Source organism: Brachionichthys hirsutus, chromosome 4, assembly GCF_040956055.1.
Source record: "Brachionichthys hirsutus isolate HB-005 chromosome 4, CSIRO-AGI_Bhir_v1, whole genome shotgun sequence".
NCBI lineage: Eukaryota > Metazoa > Chordata > Actinopteri > Lophiiformes > Brachionichthyidae > Brachionichthys > Brachionichthys hirsutus.
Window position 1 is genome coordinate 12,834,865 of NC_090900.1, and position 20,604 is coordinate 12,855,468.

At 46.1% G+C, this 20,604-nt stretch overlaps 1 protein-coding gene and 1 long non-coding RNA gene across 2 annotated transcripts in view; one reads left to right on the top strand and one right to left on the bottom strand.

Moving 5' to 3' along the window:
• Nucleotides 1-2,823: 2,823 nt before the first annotated feature.
• LOC137893386 (uncharacterized) lies at nucleotides 2,824-3,687 on the bottom strand. The gene is made up of 3 exons (XR_011105447.1): nucleotides 3,417-3,687; nucleotides 3,279-3,356; nucleotides 2,824-3,193 (listed from the first exon to the last, which is right to left on the bottom strand). It is a non-coding gene; the product is annotated as an uncharacterized lncRNA (long non-coding RNA).
• An 11,298-nt stretch (nucleotides 3,688-14,985) lies between these two features.
• The window catches only part of tet3 (tet methylcytosine dioxygenase 3), a 31,700-nt gene continuing 26,081 nt past the window's right edge, over nucleotides 14,986-20,604 (top strand). Inside the window, exon 1 of the mRNA XM_068760696.1 lies at nucleotides 14,986-15,360. Coding sequence (XP_068616797.1) covers nucleotides 14,986-15,360 — 375 coding nt within the window. The remainder of the gene's footprint in view (nucleotides 15,361-20,604) is intronic.

Below are 20,604 nucleotides of genomic sequence, written 5' to 3' on the forward strand. Positions count from 1 at the left end.
ACTGATGACGGCAGTCTCCAAACAGGCGCTCCATGAGACGCTGAAATGTACTTGGCGCATTACATAATCCAAATGGCATGCGATTAAACTCAAACAATCCGAAAGGTGTACAGAATGCAGTTTTTGCCTTATCTTTCTCCGCCATCTCAACTTGACTGTACCCACTTGCCAAGTCCAGGGTTGTAAACCACTGGGCCCCGCCCAAAGCATCAAGGGATTCATCAATTCTAGGTAAGGGAAATGCATCCTTCCTAGTTCTGGCATTTAATTGCCTGTAATCGACACACATCCGTAAGGAGCCATCCTTCTTCTGTACCAACACAATTGGTGATGCATACGGACTACTACTTTCTCTAATAATGTGGCTCTGTAAAAGTTGTTGAACGTGGGAACGTGCCAAATCATATTGGGAAGGAGGAATGCGTCTATAGGGCTGCCGTACTGGTGTTTCATCCAATAGTGGGATTTCATGTTTTATTAAGTTGGTACCGCCCACATCTAGGTCATTCCTTGCAAACACTTGGTTGTATTTTAATAGCAAATCGCTGGCTTGCTTTTTTGCCTTCCCTTGCAGATTTTCAAACTCCGGCCAATCCAATACAGTGTCGTCGACAGCACTCTCCTGACTGGACACATATGCCATGCAACTCTGAGAGTCAATGGAAACCTGTATCTGCGGGTCAGCCGATACAACAGTGGCTGTTTGAACCGTAGCAACAACTCTTCGAGGTGTCAACCATACGTCTGTTTTACTCACATTAGTAATGGGGACAAATGCCTTGCCCTTTTCTGCCTTTACTAAAGAGGGAGAAACCAATAGCCCCTCAGGTAAACTGCCCTCTCCAGGACCAAGAGGCTCTACGAACAGGTCTATAGGTTGGTGTAGAGGCATCTGTGGACATGTTACCGGGACATAACAGAGGCTACCTGCAGGGACGCAGAATGGTTTCTTACCCTGCACTCTGATGGAATAAGGGTCCGGAGAGTTGGCCATGACCTCCATCATCTCGCAGTATCTGAGGGCCAGCCTCCATCCACGAGGGGCTGCTGTGAGCACTGGCGCCTCCCACAGGTCGGGACCATATCTCTTACACAGCTCAACATAAAGAGAGTTCAAGACATTCATTCCCACCACCCCAGGAACATGCGTCTTTTTCTCTTTCATGTAATGGTCGCTCGGATCTTCAACAATCAGTACTCCCAACCGTGGAAGCGTCACACCCAGCACAGTAATATCGAACTCGATATAACCGAGGCACGGGATTTTTAACCCATTTGCAGCCCTCAGACCCAACCAGCCACAGTCTTTGAGTTCTTTATCTGACAAATGAGAAAATCTTTGCTTGAAAGAACTTTCAGTTAGAGTTGTTACCATGGATCCACTATCCAACAAAGAATTTACATTGATCCCATCAAAATCCACCTCCCCCTCCAAGCACTCACCAATCAAAGTAGATACATTTGGACATTTGGACTTGGAACTTATACACTCACTAGAGCCCTGCAAAGCCCCCACCAATGTCTGGCTCTGAACACTGGCGGGTTCTAGTTTCCCGATGACTTTGGGAACTGGGTTCCATCTTTAGGATGGATTGTAACCGCAGGACAATTACGTGCAATATGCCCAACTTCGTTGCATCTAAAACAAATTGGTCTTCCATCTGCGGCTTTTGAGGGTCGAAAGTTACGTACTCTTGGGGGAGGCGCACTACTTGGGACCAAGGCCTTCATGACCAATTCCAACTGCGTCTGCTGTGCCTTTAACAACGACACCAGCTCCCCAAACTCTGAAGGACGAGACACAGCACTTCCGCAGGAGACAGACATTTCATTTAATACTGAAGCATTATTGTATTTGGATTTGGGGGACTGATTTTCCTGTTGTGCCATCCATCTTGTGGCTTCACCTCTAACATCTCGTATAGTCCAGTGGGGGTTAGAATTCACTAAATCTCCCAGTCTCATTCTGAGTGCCTGGTCTCTCACCCCATCACAAAACTGGTCACGTAAATCTTTAATTGCAACATGCACATCCGTCTTGGAAACCTGATCCAGTAAGTCCATTAAAGCATGTGAATAATCCAGGAAAGACTCTCCCTCTAGCTGTTTACGGTTGTAAAATTTACGTTGTAATGTAATACGGGAGTGCATGCAACCATACACTGCCTTAAGAACATCAAAAATGAATTCGACATTCTCTCTTTGAACAGCCGACAAAAACTTTATCTCTGTACGGGCAGCGCCCTCTAGGTGGTCAAAAACTATTTGGGCACGTTCTTTCTCAGTGCGCCCTCTCGTTTGCACAAAGTCTCTCACTTTCTCGATCCACTCGTCCAGTGTTAGCGCATCGGAACCATCCACTTTACCCGAGAACCGAGGCATTCTTCTGTCCTGCTGCACGTAAATAACAGAGTCTGTGTGTCTCACATTTCGTGCATCTCCACCCGTTGCTCCAGATGAGGTGGAGGGCATTTCTGGATGCGTGGCAGCTTGTGCAGTTCTTAACGCAGCCAGTTCATTCTCCAAATCCTTGATTCGCTGAGACATGGCCTGTCTATCCGGCTCCTCCCGAGCCACGCCGCTGTCACTTCCTGAATCCATGCCAACGTCACAGCGCGACGAGGAATCACTGCGCTGCTGCCGCTCCTGCTGTCTTACCAAACAAAAAAAAGTCACTTCCCCCTGTTTTGCTTTGTCGACAACGCCAAATGTTACGGGGGGCACAGAGGGACAAGCACAATGGCGAAGGGTTACAAGTATTTATTACAAAATTACAGATGGGAAGTCACTCTTCACCTTATCCCGTATTGCCTGCCAGTCCCCAGTCCACCCCGAATAGCACCGCACTACAAGGCGGAAAAAAACCCGCAACGTCAACACTCCAACTCACTGCAAACTTAAAAGCAACACACCACAAACCCATGCACTAATAAAACCACACATAAAAATAGGATCGGGTATGGTGGGTATTGGAGTGTCAACGGGATACAAGGGAGGGAAGTGACAAAACAAAAGAAAAGAATGAAACAAAAAAATAAATAAACAAAAATAAAAATAGGTAAGAGAGTTAGTCCGCTCGTACAAGCTTACACAATAAACAAAACACAGATGTACGACACTGAGCGGACTAACTCAAAACAAAACTCAAACTAAACTTAATACAAAAAGACAGCAGGCAGCGGCGACATGAACACTGAAAGAACCAAAACAAGTACAACATTATTATTTGTTAAAACACATTTAATAAGATATGTCTAAAACTTTAAAAGGCCGCATACCTGAGGCGTCGTTCTCCCACGCCCAGTCATTCAACCCTTACGAATCAGAGCTCGAATCACTCCGGTCCTCAACAGACCCTATCAAGTAAAACACGTTTAAAACCTAAAACATGCCTAAAACTTTAAAAGGCCGCATACCTGAGGCGTCGTTCTCCCACGCCCAGTCATTCAACCCTTACGAATCCGAGCTCGAATCACTCCGGTCTTCAACAGACCCTATCAAGTAAAACACACTTAAAACCTAAAACATGATATATAAAATCAACATATTAAAATATTCACCGGCTTAGCTCATCAGATGCTTCGACCATGCATGTGGGCCCAGCAAACAATCTGGTCACCCGACAGGAAATTGGCATCATCTTGGCCAACAGCCACTCCCTTTTTAAGGAGAAGCGCCCCAGGAGAGGGCGACACCCTGTGGTGGCCTCCAGCACATTCACCCCGTGGTGTCCCCTGCTACAAAAAGATAAAGCAGCTTCAGGTAACAGTTCTACGGTTTTACTGAAGAACGGCATCAAAGAAAACCAAGTGGCTCAGCTTGGAGGGGCTGCTTCTGTTTCTCCTTTCTGTTATGATCTGTCCTGGTTTGGAGAAGCTTCTCTCTGAGGGGACAGATGTTGCCACGATACAGTCTCCGTGTGTAAGACGTGGGTAGACTGAACACCTGGACTCCCACCAGCTCAGTGGGTCTGCACTTATCTGGATAAGCGGCTCCTCAAGATACGATCTTACTTTATTTTATTTTGCCTTTGTGTCAACCGCATTAACACGTGTCCAGATCTCTACGTTTTCTATCACTCGTTTTTCCTCACCCTTTCTAGCGCGTCGTTTGTCTCTGGTCTAAAGTTCTCTCTCTCACCGCCTCCCTTTCGTTTCGTCCGCTCGCTCTGCTGCATGTGCGTAAACACCCCCCTGCTCGTTGTGGACACGCACACGCCCACACACACATCTCGACCAATCACGTTAGACTTCATCTGACTTTTTTTTTGGCTCACAACGAAGGGAAACCAGCTCCCGTCGCTCACTTCAAAGTCTGAAGAGCGATCTACGGGCGGCACACGCACTTTATTACAGCACGGACACCCGACAATGTTAATTACGTGACACTAGAAATAATAATATTTTTTTTGGTGATATTGGAAAATTTCTCACGGCACACCTGACGATCTCTCGCGGCACACCGGTTGGGAAACGCTGGTTTAAACTACTTGCGCGCACAGCCCAAGGTGGCATGTGTGGCGTCGGGCATATGGGGCTAAACGAAATGTTGCCAACGACGCCACTTCAGGCCTTTCAACCCAAAGACCTATGTTGTGTTCCGTCGGGTTCCCAGCTCGTTTTAGCGGGTTTCCCCACCCACAGGTCCGCTGACAGTGAAAACCAGCACGGCAGTTACCAATTCAAAATATTTATTTTAAGACTCTAAAAACGAAAGCTTTGCGTTAAAAACACTATAAACACGCAAACGAAAAGGAGAGACGCGGCAGTGACGGTCTACGGCCAACCTGCCTTCGACGGGGAAAACACAAATGAGGACGCTGGGACGAGGGAGGGGAAGCACCTATATACGCCCCCCCCCCCAATCAGTCGTAAATGGGCCACAGGTGCTCCCTCCCACACCTGCCTGCCCAATTAACTGCAATCATCCGGTTACACATGCAACATAATCCTTGCCTGTATTGTCTCTTGATGGACCTGGGCCTGATGTAGAACCACAACAGCTGCCAGGGTTCTTACCAACCGAAGGGCATGCTGGACATTCAATCAGAGATGCAATTGTGAGGAATTACTTTTAATTAGTCTACTGAATGACTGAATATTTATTTTTGTTGTCATTGGCATTAATATACTGTGGAATCATAGAGTTGCGAGCAACAGTGATATTTATTTGACAGATGATAGCTGTGAGTTTTTTTATTTTTATTTTTTGTTTAACATATCTCATTAGATTTTCTTTATAGCCATGGTCACTGTCTTGATGAATGATATGTGTTCATATTAAGAAATGCATTCATCATCAGTAAACATTGATTTTGTGATCATTCACTTCAAATAAGAACCTCCCAATAAGAATCACAACTGAGTCCACCCTTCTGATGGGATCAGGATAATCCTGTTTTTTGGGATCAAATAGATCCCAAACAGACTTTTGAAAAATAAGTAAGCTGCGACAAGGAGCGTGCACCATGGCGCATGCGCACTTCAGAGTAACGAGAAAGTGCTTTGAAGTCTTACAAAGCAATATTTTGTTTTACTCTTCAAAGCCCAGTCTGCTTTGATGTTCTCAAACATTACAATCCAGGCTTATATATGCATCCTGTGACTGGCCTCTTTGATTCGTCCTTCAGTTTAGAAATTATTGTTGAGAGACATTAATTATTCACTGTTGACAGAAAGTTGAGAGAAACATTTAAAAATGGTTTCAAGATCAAACAAAAACGTTTCTATGAGCTCAGAGAGTGATTCAGGTGAGTTGTAAGTCCTGATCACCTGGGACTGTTTGACCAAGTGATTTTTCCTTTTTATCTGTTGTAAATATTATTGACAAATATATTTCTGATCAAAAATCATAGTATTGTTGACTTATGTCTGAATACAGACTTGTACTGTATCCTGTCACGTAATCAGAGGGTTTAGGGCCCTGCGAATGAAGGATTGGAAGTTCATTAAGTAGATTTCTGCTCCTTCCGATGGTGAACACGTTCACCTCAAGAAGAAGAAGAGAATTTAAAGCACTGATAATATGTTTCCCACTTTTATATTATTTTTAGACACCACCACCGTGCCCCAGAGGGGGTCTGGGACTAAGAGAAAGGCCAGAAATGACGACCCTTCATCTGGCAAACCAGCCAGTCAGCCACCCAGTAAGAGACTGAAAGCCATCATCGATCTTACTGGGGAGGACTCCACGGATTCTGTGGAAGACGTCAGGCCGAGTGAGGAGCAGAATCGTGGGTTGAAGAGAAAGGCCTCCAGTAACTCTCTTCACAATTCACCAGGAGAGTTGATCCAGCCGCCCAGTAAGAGACTGAAAGCCATCATCAATCTTACTGGGGAGGACTCCACGGACTCTGTGGAAGACGTCCGGCTGAGTGACGATCAGAATCCTGGGTTGAAGAGAAAGGCCTCCAGTAACCTTCACCATTCACCAGGAGAAGCGATCCAGCCGCCCAGTAAGAGACTTAGAGCCATCAACAATCTTACTGGGGAGGACTCCACGGACTCTGTGGAAGACGTCCGGCTGAGTGAGGATCAGAATCCTGGGTTGAAGAGAAAGGCCTCCAGTAACCTTCACCATTCACCAGGAGAATCGATCCAGCCGCCCAGTAAGAGACTTAGAGCCATCAACAATCTTACTGGGGAGGACGCCACAGATTCCGTGGACGAGGTCAGGCTGACTCAGGAGAAAGAGAAAGAGTCCTCCTCAAGCATTTCCAGCAGAGGTAAGCTGACAGTTTTAAAGAACAACTTTTATTTGGATGTGAACACACAGACATGTCTTGTGTTGACAAGACATGTCAAACCCCCCCGTTTCTTTGTTCGGAATAAAACAAATATTTTTTTTTTACAACGAGAAGGAAAATAATTAAATCATTTACAATTTTCCACACATCTAGAATGCAAAACAGTAGAAGTTAATAAAATGTAAAGTCAGTAACCAGCGGTTTCAGCCGTGGAGTGAATGAGATGATGATGATTTGTTCTCCACACTTAAACATTACTGTCTTTGTGTGTGTAGAAGACTTTGAGTCAAAATACCTGCAGCTGCAGCTAATCGGTCAGGGAGCGTTTGGACAGGTCTTTGCTGGTTATCGTCGTTCTGATAACTTGCCAGTAAGTATGAACATGCACACACACACACACACACACACACACACAGAGATATTAATCCCTCCGTTTACAGTTTAACAAACTGTTCATTCTGTCTCTTAGGTGGCCATCAAATACATCCATCGGGAGAGCATGTTTACAAAATCCGTAAGTAATGTTAAATGTCTTCGTACGACTGTGGCTCAGTTGGTAGAGTGGGTCGTCCAGTGATCAGAAGGTTGGTGGTTTGAATCCCAGCTCTGACTGTCTGCATGTTGAAGCGTCCTTGGGCAAGACACTGAGCCCCAAGTTGCTCCCAGTGGGTGTTGCACCGGCACAAACAGTGGGCTGGCAGCACCTTGCATGGCAGCAGTCGCCCACTGGTGTGTGAATGTGTGTGAATGGGTGAATGTGAGGCCTCGTGTAAAGCGCTTTGAGCACCGCGAAGCGGTGGAAAAGCGCTATATAAGTGCAGTCCACTTATTAACGATAAAGTGACTGAATTATTTCAGTACTAACGGGTTCTATTTATGCTAAATCCTAACTTCTCTGTACCTTAAACCTGAGGAGTGTTCAGTGTTTCGTAGCCTGAAAGTCTCCTGTAGCAGCAGCTACAGCTAACAATAGCACATGTTCAGCAGCGCTGCATTTGTTCATGGAGAACAGAACCATCCCTCTGCGATGCACTGATGATGATGATGATGATAATTCATGACAAGATGGACATTTCTACTTGTGTTCGCCTCAACACAGCGGAGTCACTGTGCCATTCTGAAATTCCTAAGCGACATGGTGTTTAGCATGCTAACATGCTATTTCTTTAGCATTTGCGAAACCTAATGATGTAACACAGTAGTACCGTTTCACTGTGCTGCTGTTTGGGACTACACAGAACTACATCTACATGTTTATGCTAATTGTAAGTCATTTTCTCCCCCTAGATCATAAATAGTGTTCCGTTGGAGGTGCTGATTATGCAGCGACTGGCAGGCGGATCAGTGTCAGTGGGGAAGTCACCGTTTGTGACGCTGATTGACTGGTTCAGGCTGGATGGGCAGGTGATCCTTGTCATAGAGCGACCAGAGCCCTGCCAGACCTTGATGGCGTACGCAGCGAAACCTCTCGCAGAACATCAGGCTAAAGTAAGGCTAAACCTTTCCTTAAACCTTCATGTAAAAACTGTCACATATATGTTAAAATCAAAGTGCAAAAGCAGCACTCCCCCTTCTTCCCTCACTCTAATCTTCTCTTTGTCCATTTTCACCTCAGGACATCATGAGGCAGTTGGTGACCGCTGCCATTGAAATGCAGTCAAAGGGTGTTGTCCACGGAGACATCAAAACGGACAACATCCTTGTCGAGCTTCAGCCTGGTGTTCCTCGCGTGAGAGTCATCGATTTCGGCTGCAGCTCCTTCGTGGGTAAGACACGTTTTATTGGAAATTTGCTGACTGTTAAATCATCCATCGTCTCCTCTTGCTGGTCATCCCATCTGTCATGAAAATCTCACCTGTCCACGTTGTCTGTCTCCGCACCTTCCAGATAACCGCAGAATGACGACATACCTGGCCGAGTTCACGACCATGAGTCAGTTAGGCTGGGTCCTTGATGGAATTATGTTGGACTTGCAGACATTCTTAGATGACTCGTTCACCAGCAGCAAATATAAAAACATGACCAAGGGTAAGACAATGCTGGTGTCAATATACAAACCTAACTTTGTGCCCCAGTGTCCAAACCATAAATGTATCATGTACACGCTGGGAAACTTGAGTGCTTTGGTCTCAACGACATCTTCGCTTTCTGTTCTCTCTCAACCTTAGAGTGCCAGGATTTCAGGAATGCCTGTTTAAATGTGAAACCTGGGAGGCAGACCACCCTGGAGGATCTTCAGTGGCATCCTTGGCTGTCCAGGACCCCGCTTGCTGAATCAGCAGTCATTTCAGATGTCCCCGACGCAAGGCAAAGTTAGAGGCGGCAAAGGCCAGTTTTACCCCTGACGGACGCTATGGGGCAGTCGTTAGGCCTATTTTAGGGGGGCCGTATGGATCGGTTCGCAGCCGCATGTGAAGCGGCCGGGATGGGAATCAGCACCTCTAAGGCCATGGTTCTCAGCCGGAAAAGGGTGGAGTGCACCCTCCAGGTCGGGGAGGAGATCCTGCCCCAAGTGGAGGAGTTCAAGTACCTCGGGGTCTTGTTCACGAGTGAGGGAAGGATGGAGCGGGAGATCGACAGACGGATCGGTGCAGCGTCTGCAGTAATGCGGATCTGCACAGATCCGTCATGGTGAAGAGAGAGCTGGAGCCAAAAGGCGAAGCTCTCTCTTCACCGGTCGATCTTCGTTCTCCTACCCTCACCTATGGTCGACCGAGCTTTAGGTAGTGACCGAAAGAACGAGATCCCGGGTACAAGCGGCTGAAATGAGCTTCCCCGTAGGGTGGCTGGGCTCTCCCTTAGAGATAGGGTGAGGAGCTCAGCTATCCGGGAGGAGCTCGGAGTAGAGCCGCTGCTCCTCCGCGTTGGGAGGGGCCAGATGAGGTGGCTCGGGCACCTATTTATATAGGATGCCTCCTGGACGCCTCCCTGGTGAGGTGTTCAGGGCATGTCCCAATGGGAGGAGACCACGGGGAAGACTCAGGACACGCTGGAGAGACTATGTCTCTCAGCTGGCCTGGGAACGCCTCGGGGTCCCCCCTCGGAAGAGCCAGAGGAAGTGGCCGGGGAGAGGGAAATCTGGGCTTCCCTGCTTAGGCTGCTGCCCCCGCGACCCGGCCCCGGATAAGCGGATGAAGATGGAGATGGAGATGGAAACTCATTCTCATGTGAAAGTGGGATTTTTTTCCCCAGGCCACATGTCAACAAAATGCTCTGTATTCTTTTAACCTTGCTTGCATATCGCTCATGTGGCTTTTCACATTTTCAAAATGTGAATTTTGTTTACGTTTTCCAGGTTGATCCTATAATCAAGCATGAGAATGTTATCCATCTGACTTTTTTAACTCCTGTGACATCCTAGAATTAAAAATAAAAATGTATAAAAAAAACATGTTTGATCTGAATTACAAATCAACTTAAAAATGAAAGCCATACCGGATTGGTCGAGGCCAGGGTTAACCACGACCACCAGCTGCGTTGTTAACCTATGGTCATAGACAGACAAAGAAGAGGAGGAAGACGGGTGCATCAACAGCAAGAGAATAAGGAATGGAAGAGTTTAAGATTGAGAGTAAGGATGTTTTTATGTTGGGACGATGACGGGAAAAGCAAGAGAGCTGGTGGACATGATGATGACGAGAAAGGTTGATATGTCGTGTTTCCTGGGCCCAGTTTTTCAAACATTTTAATCTGGATCAAATTGATCCAGATTTGGAAATCCCATGTTTTGCTATCCAGGATCACCTGATCAAACTTACTTTTATGCCAGGTTTTTAAAGGAACATTGGATTGGATCACCGTGATCCAAATCCCACATTTCAAAATTACCAAATCCTGTTTACCAGAGCCTCAAATGGAACCAACAGTGTAGCCTACTGGCTTAGCAAAGAACAACAGGTAGGAAAAATACCGGTGGCCACAAATAGCCATTTTAATTTGAGGAAACAGAAACAGTGTAATAAACAGAAAGATTTTACAGTCCTTATCTTTTTCTATTGTAAAATAACAAAACAATAAATTACATCCAATCCACAAACATCATTCACAGGACAGATACCAGCTCTTTTAATCTCTTCCTTTAGGAGTTGTATCTCCATATGCACTTTTTCCTGCTGCAGTTGGGTAAGCAAGATTTGTGCTTTAACCAGTTCAATTTGTACTTTCGGTTTCCCGTTTCAGAAGCAACTCATAGCTGTCACCATTCTGGTTTGTAGCTGAGGAACGTTTGCGTTTCCTTGAAGGAAGGTCTTGGACTGTGTCCTTTACTTCCACTGGGGATCTGTCTTCCTCCTCAATCACTGGAGACAGCGCATGTCCACTCCTATCATGGCTAATGACCCATTTTCCAGTTGCAAACACACCTGGGCAGGCACGCTTCAACTCCTCACATTGCAGAACAAGATGTGCCATTGAACGCCTAAACGGAGCCCTGAAGAGACGGCCTGCGTGTTTAAACTACTTGCGCGTACAGCCCAAGGTGGCATGCAACATAATCCTTGCCTGTATTGTTTTACATCCCTCCCAACGTCCCTCTTGATGGACCTGAGTATTTATTTTTTGTTGTCATTGGCATTAATATACTGTGGAATCATAGAGTTGTGAGCAACAGTGACATTTATTTGACAGATGATAGCTGTGAGATGTTTTTATTTTTATTTTTTGTTTACCATATCTCATTAGATGTGACATGCTTCATTGATTTTCTTGGTCACAGGATGAATGATATGTATTCATAAAGAAATGCATTCATCATCAGTAAACATTGATTTTGTGATCATTCACTTGAAATAAGAACCGCTCTGATTTTATTTGGTTCGATGGATCACAACTGAATCCACCCCTCTGATGGGATCAGCATAATCCTGTTTTTTTGGGATCAAATAGATCCCAAACAGAGTTTTGAAAAACCCAAAGGGCAGGTTTAATCCAGATCAAATGTAAAATCGGATTACGTGATCTGATTTTATCCGGAATTCCTCTTTTGCCTTTGAAAAAAAAAACATTTCCAATATTTAAGCCAATCCGTGATCCGAAATCCCACTGGATTACGTTTGAAAAACTGGGCCCAGGAGACTGGACAGGAAGCAAGGCTAGAAGCTGAGGAGCAGAATTCAAGTTGTTTTATAACAGAGGAGATGGAAAGAGGAATGGAGGAGAGGTTATCCTGAAGGAAGAGTTTGTGCAGAGTGTTCTAGAGGAGAATCAAGAGTAGGATAGACTGATGAGTTTGAAGCTGGAGATTGAGGGAGTCATTTTGAGTATTGTTAGTGGGAACGCTCCACAGGTAGGAGGTGAGTTAGAGGAGGAGGAGAAGTTCCAGAGTGACTTGGATGAAGTGGTTCAGAACGTGAGAGAGGAGCAATACACATGAGGTTATAACAGGTTATAACAGGTTATAACAGACATCTTTTCCCTATTCCTCCTTAGGAGTTAAACTTCAGATATTTTATTTATTTATTTAGGTAAGATGCCCAAACCCAACTTGTAGTTAATTATTACCCTCAAAAACGAGGTATTTCTTTCTTGTGTCTCAGTCAGCGGTCTGTTGTTCTGACTCTAACTATGCAGCATTATTGTCCTTCATGTTTGGACCTGCCTGAGGACGGTGTTGATCTTCAGGCTCATCATGGCTGGTCATGAAAGCGCAGCTGAGATGACGGAACTCTGTCAGCTGGGGCCGCTGCTCCTCTTGATCTGAGCACATCCACCGAATCAGGCCAGCAGGGGACGCAGTTCCATCGCAGCGATGCCCACCCCAGCGTGTGTCAACACACTTATGACGTCACAGGAATCAAGTTATAACCCACTGTGAGGTTGAAGTTAAAAGCTCATTTACACCAGGAGGACTCTGCTTAATATCATCTCAGCGAACTATTTAAACTCCATCCCGGTTGGGTGACGTCACCCTCCCCACCTCCCTCCAGCTGGCAGGACGCCATTCCATAATTTACTGAGGACTTTAACCCTTCCAAAAGTCTTCCAGCCCTGTCTCTGTCTCGTCTTCACCTTCATCCCCGGGTCAGCAGCTTTGAATCACAGTGACGTCATCGCAGCCAGAGCGTCTCTCTCTCTCTCCCTCTCTCTCTCTCTCTCTCTCTGTTGTGCGTGTTTTTTCTTCTTCTTTTAAGTTGAGTAGTGATTGCATCCTCCCATCCAGCCCTCGGGTGGCTGTTACAGTCCGGCTTTAACTCCTCTTCATTCTGCCGTCGAGGCGTTTTCGCTGCGTTTCATCGCGGCTGGTAAGTCGCGTCTTTTCACTCTGAATATTGGGACAGGTTTTTTTTTGTAGACTTTCATGTTAAACTCGAGGCTGGACGTTCGCCCGATGAGCAGAAGTTTACTGTCTGCTTTATTTAATGCTTATTTATCCAGCTGATATTTGCATGATGGATTAGTTTCGTTTAAAGGTCAATAACGCGTTACTTTAAAATAGTTACTGTCCGATTTGTGCTTGTTGCCAACTGTTCTTCTCTGACACCTTTACGGTCACGTGGTTGTAAATCAAAACGCGCGTTCAGGCCGGGTGAAAGTGCGCTTCTTTTTTTTTTTTTTTTGCCACCCTGGGGTAATTAGCCACCACTGACTGTTATGTCATCGTGTAAGCTGCGGCAGATAATGGCTGTTATCTTAACGTGGATCTAAGCAGCCTGTTAGTTTGTGTGTGTTTGATCTTTGGGGACACTAAGAAGCCCCCCCCCCTGGGCAACCACGTGGACATACAGTAACAAAAGCAGCAGGGGGGGGGGGGGGGGGCTCCTTCACGTCCCGCCACAATTATGCTGATGAAGCCGCGTGACGTTGCTTATCAATAGAGTTGATCAATAGATAGACATAAACAGGCAGCGTTTACAGTTACCCGAGATAAACTCATCACGAGTTGCGTGTTTGCATTTAAAGTGTCCTGAGGTGGAGGAAAAGACAAAAAAGTCCACGAGGGACACACTTTTTGTGTCATTGGTTCTAAATTCTTCTGCTTCTGTTGAGGACATCGGTCAAACTAAACTAAACTAACATTTTGGGCAGGTTTAAGAACTGATAACTTGATAACTTATTACCAAATGCTTCAAACACCAAGCTCCCCATTTGGTAATAAATCCACTTGTGAAGATACGTCGTTGTAATTTCCATTTAAACTTAATGGAACGTTAAGTACATGTATATTAATGGAAAGTTAAGTACATGTATATAACTGTGTTACTACCCTTTGTGATGCGTCACCGTGAGGCCCGAGCAGGTTTTACACAACCAGCCTGTTTTTTTTCTAAATTAATTATTTATTTAAGTTGCTTTTGCGCGCCACTAAATTGCAGTCAATATTTTAAAAATCATGTTCAGTGCAGCTGAGAAGCCAGTTTGCAGTCAAGCAACACTGGATCTTCCCAATACAATGCACCTTATTGACGGCCAACTGGAGCGTGTGACCACAAGACAAAGAGGACTGTTTCTGGCATCGGCTTATCAAGCCCCTTGCTTTCATGGGGAGGCTTCAGCTCCCAGTCAACGTGGGCTCTGCCATTAAACCTCAGCATCTTCTCACACTGTTCACGTAGCGCTGTGTGGCTGTGAGCCAACTGGAGAAAACCATCTAGCAATATCACATGACCCAGACTTTACACCGATGGGGGGGGGGGGCAGACATCTAACAAGACAATACTGGTTCATCATTTATTATTTATTCATCAGACATTTTGTCCACTTTTCCCCCTCCTGATGTCAGAAGGGGAGCGATTTCTCCCAGATGTGTTTCAGGAGGTGATTACAGACCTACGCAAAATACGAAGGATTGACTTGATGGTTTATTTAGTACCCAAAATAATAGTAACCCAAAACCATAATAGTGTAGATACATGGGGAAAGCGAGTTTTTCACAATATGTCCCCTTCAATTCATCTGTGCTGTGCAGGAAATACTAAAATAACAATTCCTTTCCTTTCCTGTTTTACTCGTTCTGTCTTTGTGCTGTCGCTACATTCCTCCAGACTATGTGCCCAGACTGGCCGGACAGCACCATGACCCCCCAGGCTTCAGCTACAACATCCAGAATGTGGTGGACCGCCGCAAAGATGGACTCCATTATGAAAGTTATCGTCCAGATTCTGCATGACCACCCGGGTGACCAAGAACACAGTGTAACTACCAACGTGTCCCTGCAGGATTCAAGTTAGAAGACCAGATCATTCTGAAGTTTTAGGTCTACCCTTTAGGCTCCTATATAAAGGACAATATATCATACAGTCAGCATGCCCAGGCAGAGGACAGGGCCTGGTCAGCCGCCAGAAGACATTCATGAATCCTCCATGGACTCGGAGGAGGCTCAGTCCCTCCTTTTGAATAAGAGCTCTTTGGAGAAGACATCGCCTCTGAGTAAATACATTGAGACTGAACACCAGCAAGCGGGGCTCTTCTCTTTATCGCCCCTCGAGTCCTCGCTGGAGGACGCTCTTGAACTCCAGAAGAAAAGGAGGAAGAAGTGCGGGGCCTGCACGCCCTGCCTCCGTAAAGAAAACTGCGGTGCCTGTCCAAACTGTCTGAACCGCAAGACTGGCAAGCAGATCTGCAAGCTGCGCAAATGTGACCAGCTGAAGAAGAGACAGGAGGAGTGGGAGGTATGCAAAGTTCAGACGCTTTATGAATTGATTTGTATTTATTTACATTTTACTGTATTTATTGTTCGGTTTTAGCGTTAGCACACAAAGAGTTTTGATTTTTAAGAGGAAGACTGGAAACATTTGGCACAAAGACGGTCCGAAATATTGCGAGGCCTTTTCCCACCCTCTTTCTGGTTCCGATCGCGTCACAGAGAAATCAGGCCACCCTGCCGATTTGACATGTTTGATATTTATATAAGGTAAAATGTCGATGCGTGCATCAGCACCTCCCCAATAGGACCTAGGAGAGAGACATCCTGGCAACAAGCTGCAAACCAAAAGTTAAAATCTGATGGGTAGCTGACCGTGTCATATCAAACCATCAAATATTGGAACACATGAGTCCACTCACACAAATGAAGTTTCACCGCTACAGGTGTTGCCGTCTCAAGCAGGCTTCCAGAGGGTTTGCACAGATGACAGCAACAAGGAGAGTCGTGACTCCAGTTATTTAACACTCCAGTGCAAATACATGGCAACAGGTTCCTGCTGAGTTTCTCGTGGACGCTTAAAAGACTCTTGATTCTCCTAGAGGTTAAAAACGTCTATTAAACCATTAGGTAACAACTGCTTTGGCAATCCGTTGATCATCTTTCTGATATTTCCCTAATCGAGTGATAAATTGATGAATCCGTCATACGTTCAGGCAGTTGCATCAAATGTAGTCCGTAGACTAATCCTGTCTGTCAGTGCTGCCACTGCTCTGTGTAGCATATGTTTGGGCCTTGCTCAGAGGTCGTCCAACACAGCGCTGTAACTATTATTGACTAGCTGCGCGCTGATGAGTTTAAAGCAGAGACTTGAACTTCCTGCTTATAATTAAAGAGTTAACCCCAACTTGTATCTACCTTTGGTGTAGCTCATTTTGTGGGCATTGCATTACTTGTTGTAACCATGTTATCAGCTTTCAGATGGGGACCCTTCTACTCATAGTTGTTCCTGTTGTGCAAATGCTTTACATTTGACTTAAAGCTGTGGTAACAGACTGTTAGTGGACACCATGTGTGTTTGCATGGGTGAATTAGTGAGGGCTTCCAAACAGCAGCGGTGGAGAATTCCTGCAGTTGCCTGGGCTTTGCCCTTTGACCTCCTGGTCCTTGGATACGGGTGGGGGTTAACCTTAGGTATTTTGTAGCTGTGTGTGTGTGTGTGGCGTGTGGGTGTGTGTGCATGTGTGTGTGGGTGTGCAAAGAAAGACAAAGAGTGGATGTTTTTAAAGTGTGCACTTGCGTGTTTCTATGTGCATCGGTGCCGTGAACTGGGGGATGGGCTGAAAAGTCAAACATGAGGACAGGAAGATGCAGCTAATGGTCAGCAGTATTGGAGGTGGAGGAGGAGGAGGAGGAGGAGGACACTTAGCGCTCCTCCAACGGTTAGCAGACACCAGAAGAAGTGCAGCACGGCTGTCTCTGTTAAGAGTCACAGAGTGATCAACTTCCTCTGCACACACATTTCATGAGTCTATGTAATCTCCAGAAAATAAATGATACTAAAAGGGTTCCGATGTTTCCGGAATTAAACTTTTTTTTTACGACCTCATCTCTTGTTTGAGATGCCCTGGATTTTATTTTGAAAATACAAAGATAGGATAGGGAGAGAGAGAGATAGAGAGAGAGCAGGTTGGTTCCTCACCGTTAACGCTCTTACACATCGTTGCATCATGTCTTATTTATTCATTTCTTTCTGTTGTGTGCAGCTCGTGTTAAAGGACGTTGGACGTGGGAGATCAGCGAATCTAGACTTCAGAAACGAAGGCATTTAAAAACAATCATCAACATAATAGTAATGGTACATGAAACTAAAGTTACATGAAACTAAAGGTACATGAAAGTCGTGTTATTTTGAGACAACAACAAAATTGTGACCCCCCCCCCCAAAAAAAAAAAACACCATGATTGGGAGAAACACAGAAAATTATTTTTTTTCTTTTTTTTTCTACTCATACCAGAAACATTAAGTTGCTATATATTTATATCTGATTGCATTTTACTTTATAGCAGGGGCCTGGATAGATGTAAGGGATTATATCCCTGTGTGAATGACTGAAAAAAGATGTGACGATGAAAGGCAGAAGCAATTATTGAGGCGACAACGTCAACAAATGTCCGTGAGGAGATATTGGTGTAATAATCGTCTAATAGTTATTACAAGTGCACAATAGATGGTTTAGCGGTTGCATTTACATTCCTCGCTTTTACGGTAATTAAATCTCACTGTTCTAAAGTATTTTGAGTGTCGGGTGCAACCTGCAATGTGAACGTTATGCCTTGTAAGGATGAGCATCATAGCAACACAAACAACTATTAACAATATCATTAGCATGCTGATAAAATCGTGTTTTCTTTCAATTGTCCCGTAAGATATTTCCCTGAACTTTAGGAGTCTTGTTGATTTAGCTTTCTGGTTGTTCTGGGAGACAGAGGTTTAAAATGTTGTGATCGGCCCAGCCATGTGATGCAGAGGCTGTAAATCTGTGCCTCAGATGACAAATCGCTGCTTACGGTAAATGCAGCAAGCTCAGAAAAGCGCCTTTTTAAGTTAAATCAGATATTTAGATCAACCGTTTGTGCAGTAAAGATCCTCACTGGTCCTCCAGCTCTGCTGACAGAACTACAGCATTAGATGTGCAGGAGATTCTCTCCATCAGAAGCTCTTTACCAAACGTCCAACCACCCATCATTCAATAGCCCCCCCCCCCCCCCCCCCCCCCCCCCAATCCCTGCATTTCTGCCCTCCGACCTCCGTATGGATGCAGCAGCTGAGTCCCTTATTGCCTAGCAACCACATCATCCATCTTGTCCTGCTCTGCAGCTCTCTGCAACAAAACGATGAGCATGAGGCTGTCTGGAACACACACATCCCTGCATTTCTAAACAGTCCAATAAATGTCCACTGGGACAAGACGTTTGTTGTTTACCTGTCGGTCCTTTGCTGCTGGGTTCCAGTCTGCCCAGTGTGGTTGGGGACCGTAAACGTCCACCTGTAGGAATTAGCAGAGGTCAGAGCACAGTGCCTTGATCAATGCCTTCGATGAGACACATTGGTATAAATTACAGGCACACTACCCCATAACTCCCATCCTGATTGGGTCTTAATCCTGCAACTGAATGCATGTTGAGATGGCCTCGCCGCCTCGACTGCTTCAGCTGGAAACTGCATTTGGAGTCAAGGAGGACGTGTTTTCTTTTGGAGTAGAGACCGGCAGCAGAGGGGATGTTTGTGAGGGACCTGAAGTCGAATGGAGGCTCATGTCAGGACTGGATCTGTGTGAATAAGATCCGCCGCATGTCCATTTGTGTCGAATCGACGCAATTCCGTGCCGGCCGCCGTGTTTAAGCGTGCTCTGCATTTAAAATCTAACAACGTGGTCGTCCTCCGACTGTTTTAACCACCGCTTCCGGCTACCTGCAGCGGATCACGTCGATGCCGGGCTACCCGGCTTCCCCCAAACACGCCTGGCCTCACACACACACACACACGCCTTCACACACACGTGGCCCGTGTGACGTCAGAGAGGGGATTTCCCATTCCCATATGAGCGCCTCAGACAGACGACATACGCTGCGTCACCGAGCGGCTGGCGCTCTCTCCGTTCGATTCATCCTCTGTTTCCGTGCGTTCCTCGCTGTCGGTCGTTTTTTTTTATCTCGACTCGCTGTTTCATCGCCGGCGTTTTCTCATTCAGCAGCCCGTCTCGCTTCTGTTGAACGAGCTTCTTTACAAAAGCCCGCCAGAGAGGTGTTTTGCTTTGGTAAAGTAGAAACGCATCGACGCATCCATCACCCAGTTCCTGGTCTGGATAAACCGTTTCCCCGTTCCTTCGGTGGTTGTGTGCAGCACCCAAAGAACACACGCTGATGTGTGGCGTAAGAAGGTGCACGCCCGTGGTGATCTTACGTCTCAGGATGTAAACACTGCGAATGCAGGCATCCACAATATGCCTGACAGAAGTCACAAACCTCGGCAGCATAGTCGGTGTGTTCATGTGCCTGCTTTGACGATCGCTATTTTGGGAAGGCGATGGAGATCGTTCTTGGTCATTTCCAGTCTCTTGTGTTGCTTCAACGTTGCTGAAGTGTGTCTTTTTCTTTGTGTGTCTTTCTCTGGCTTTGAGTCAGCATGTTGGACTTTGCTGTGTAATCGTGCATTTTGCCTGTCAGGGGTGGGGCGGAAGAGGGAGGGTTGTGTGTAGGGGTGTGTGTGCGTAGTCCAGTCCAGTTATTGCGAGCAGCCCTGACACAGATGGCGCCCAGTAACAGCACATACCAGAGGCATTGTTTAGGGAAGGCGAGTTCGGGGAGATAATTGACAGGCGTAGAGATGACCCATCCCCCTCGAACACACATCCACCGTGTCTTTATGGCGCTGCACACACACCACGACCCTCTCCTTTTCACTTTAACCTCCTCATGTTACCAGCTCTGTTCTCTCTCTCTCGTTCTCCTTCCTTTCCACCCTAGCAGCAGAGCCCAGCCCGGCCTCTGATTGGTGGACGAGCTGCTTTTGTGCGCTATCTCCAGCGTGACGTCCCTCCGGCAAGCTCTGTGTGTGTGTGTGTGTGTGTATACATTTGTTCATATATGTTTGAAGCATGAGAAGAGAGAGAGAGGGAGAGAGAGAGAGCGGAAGGACTGGTTAAGGCAGTATACAAATTATGTACACAGAAGGAGAAGAAAAAAATGAATGAGGGCGAGGAAGGAGTGATAGAGATCATAGTGTGTGAGTGTGTGTGTGTGTGGGGGGGGGGCTTAGTGTGTGTGCGGTAGACCTAGAGAAAGAGAGGGAGAGAGGGAGGGGGGTAGAACAAGAGAACAAGTAAGAGAGAGAGAGAGCGTGTGCATACGAGGGCTCATGTAAAACCAGATTAAAAACACAAGATGGCTTCCTGAATGGGCTGTACAGACGAGAGAGAGAAAGAAAGAATAGTGGAGAGGCAGAGAGAGAGAGAGAGAGAGAGAGAGAAAGACAACGAGAGCAAGCGAGAAGAGTGAAGAAAGGGATAGAGGGATAGAGGTGAAGGCGAGAGGGAGACTGATCCTTCTGATGGGGATTTGGCCAGCGGACTGAGGAATACAAACCGAGGCGGCTCAGAGGCTTGGAGGGTAAATATTCGCCAGACCTTTTTAGGATTGATGGGCAGGGGGGGGTAGAGTCGGGGGGCTTAGGGTTGGGGGGGGGGGGGTTGGCTAGACTGGAGAACAGAGACAAAAC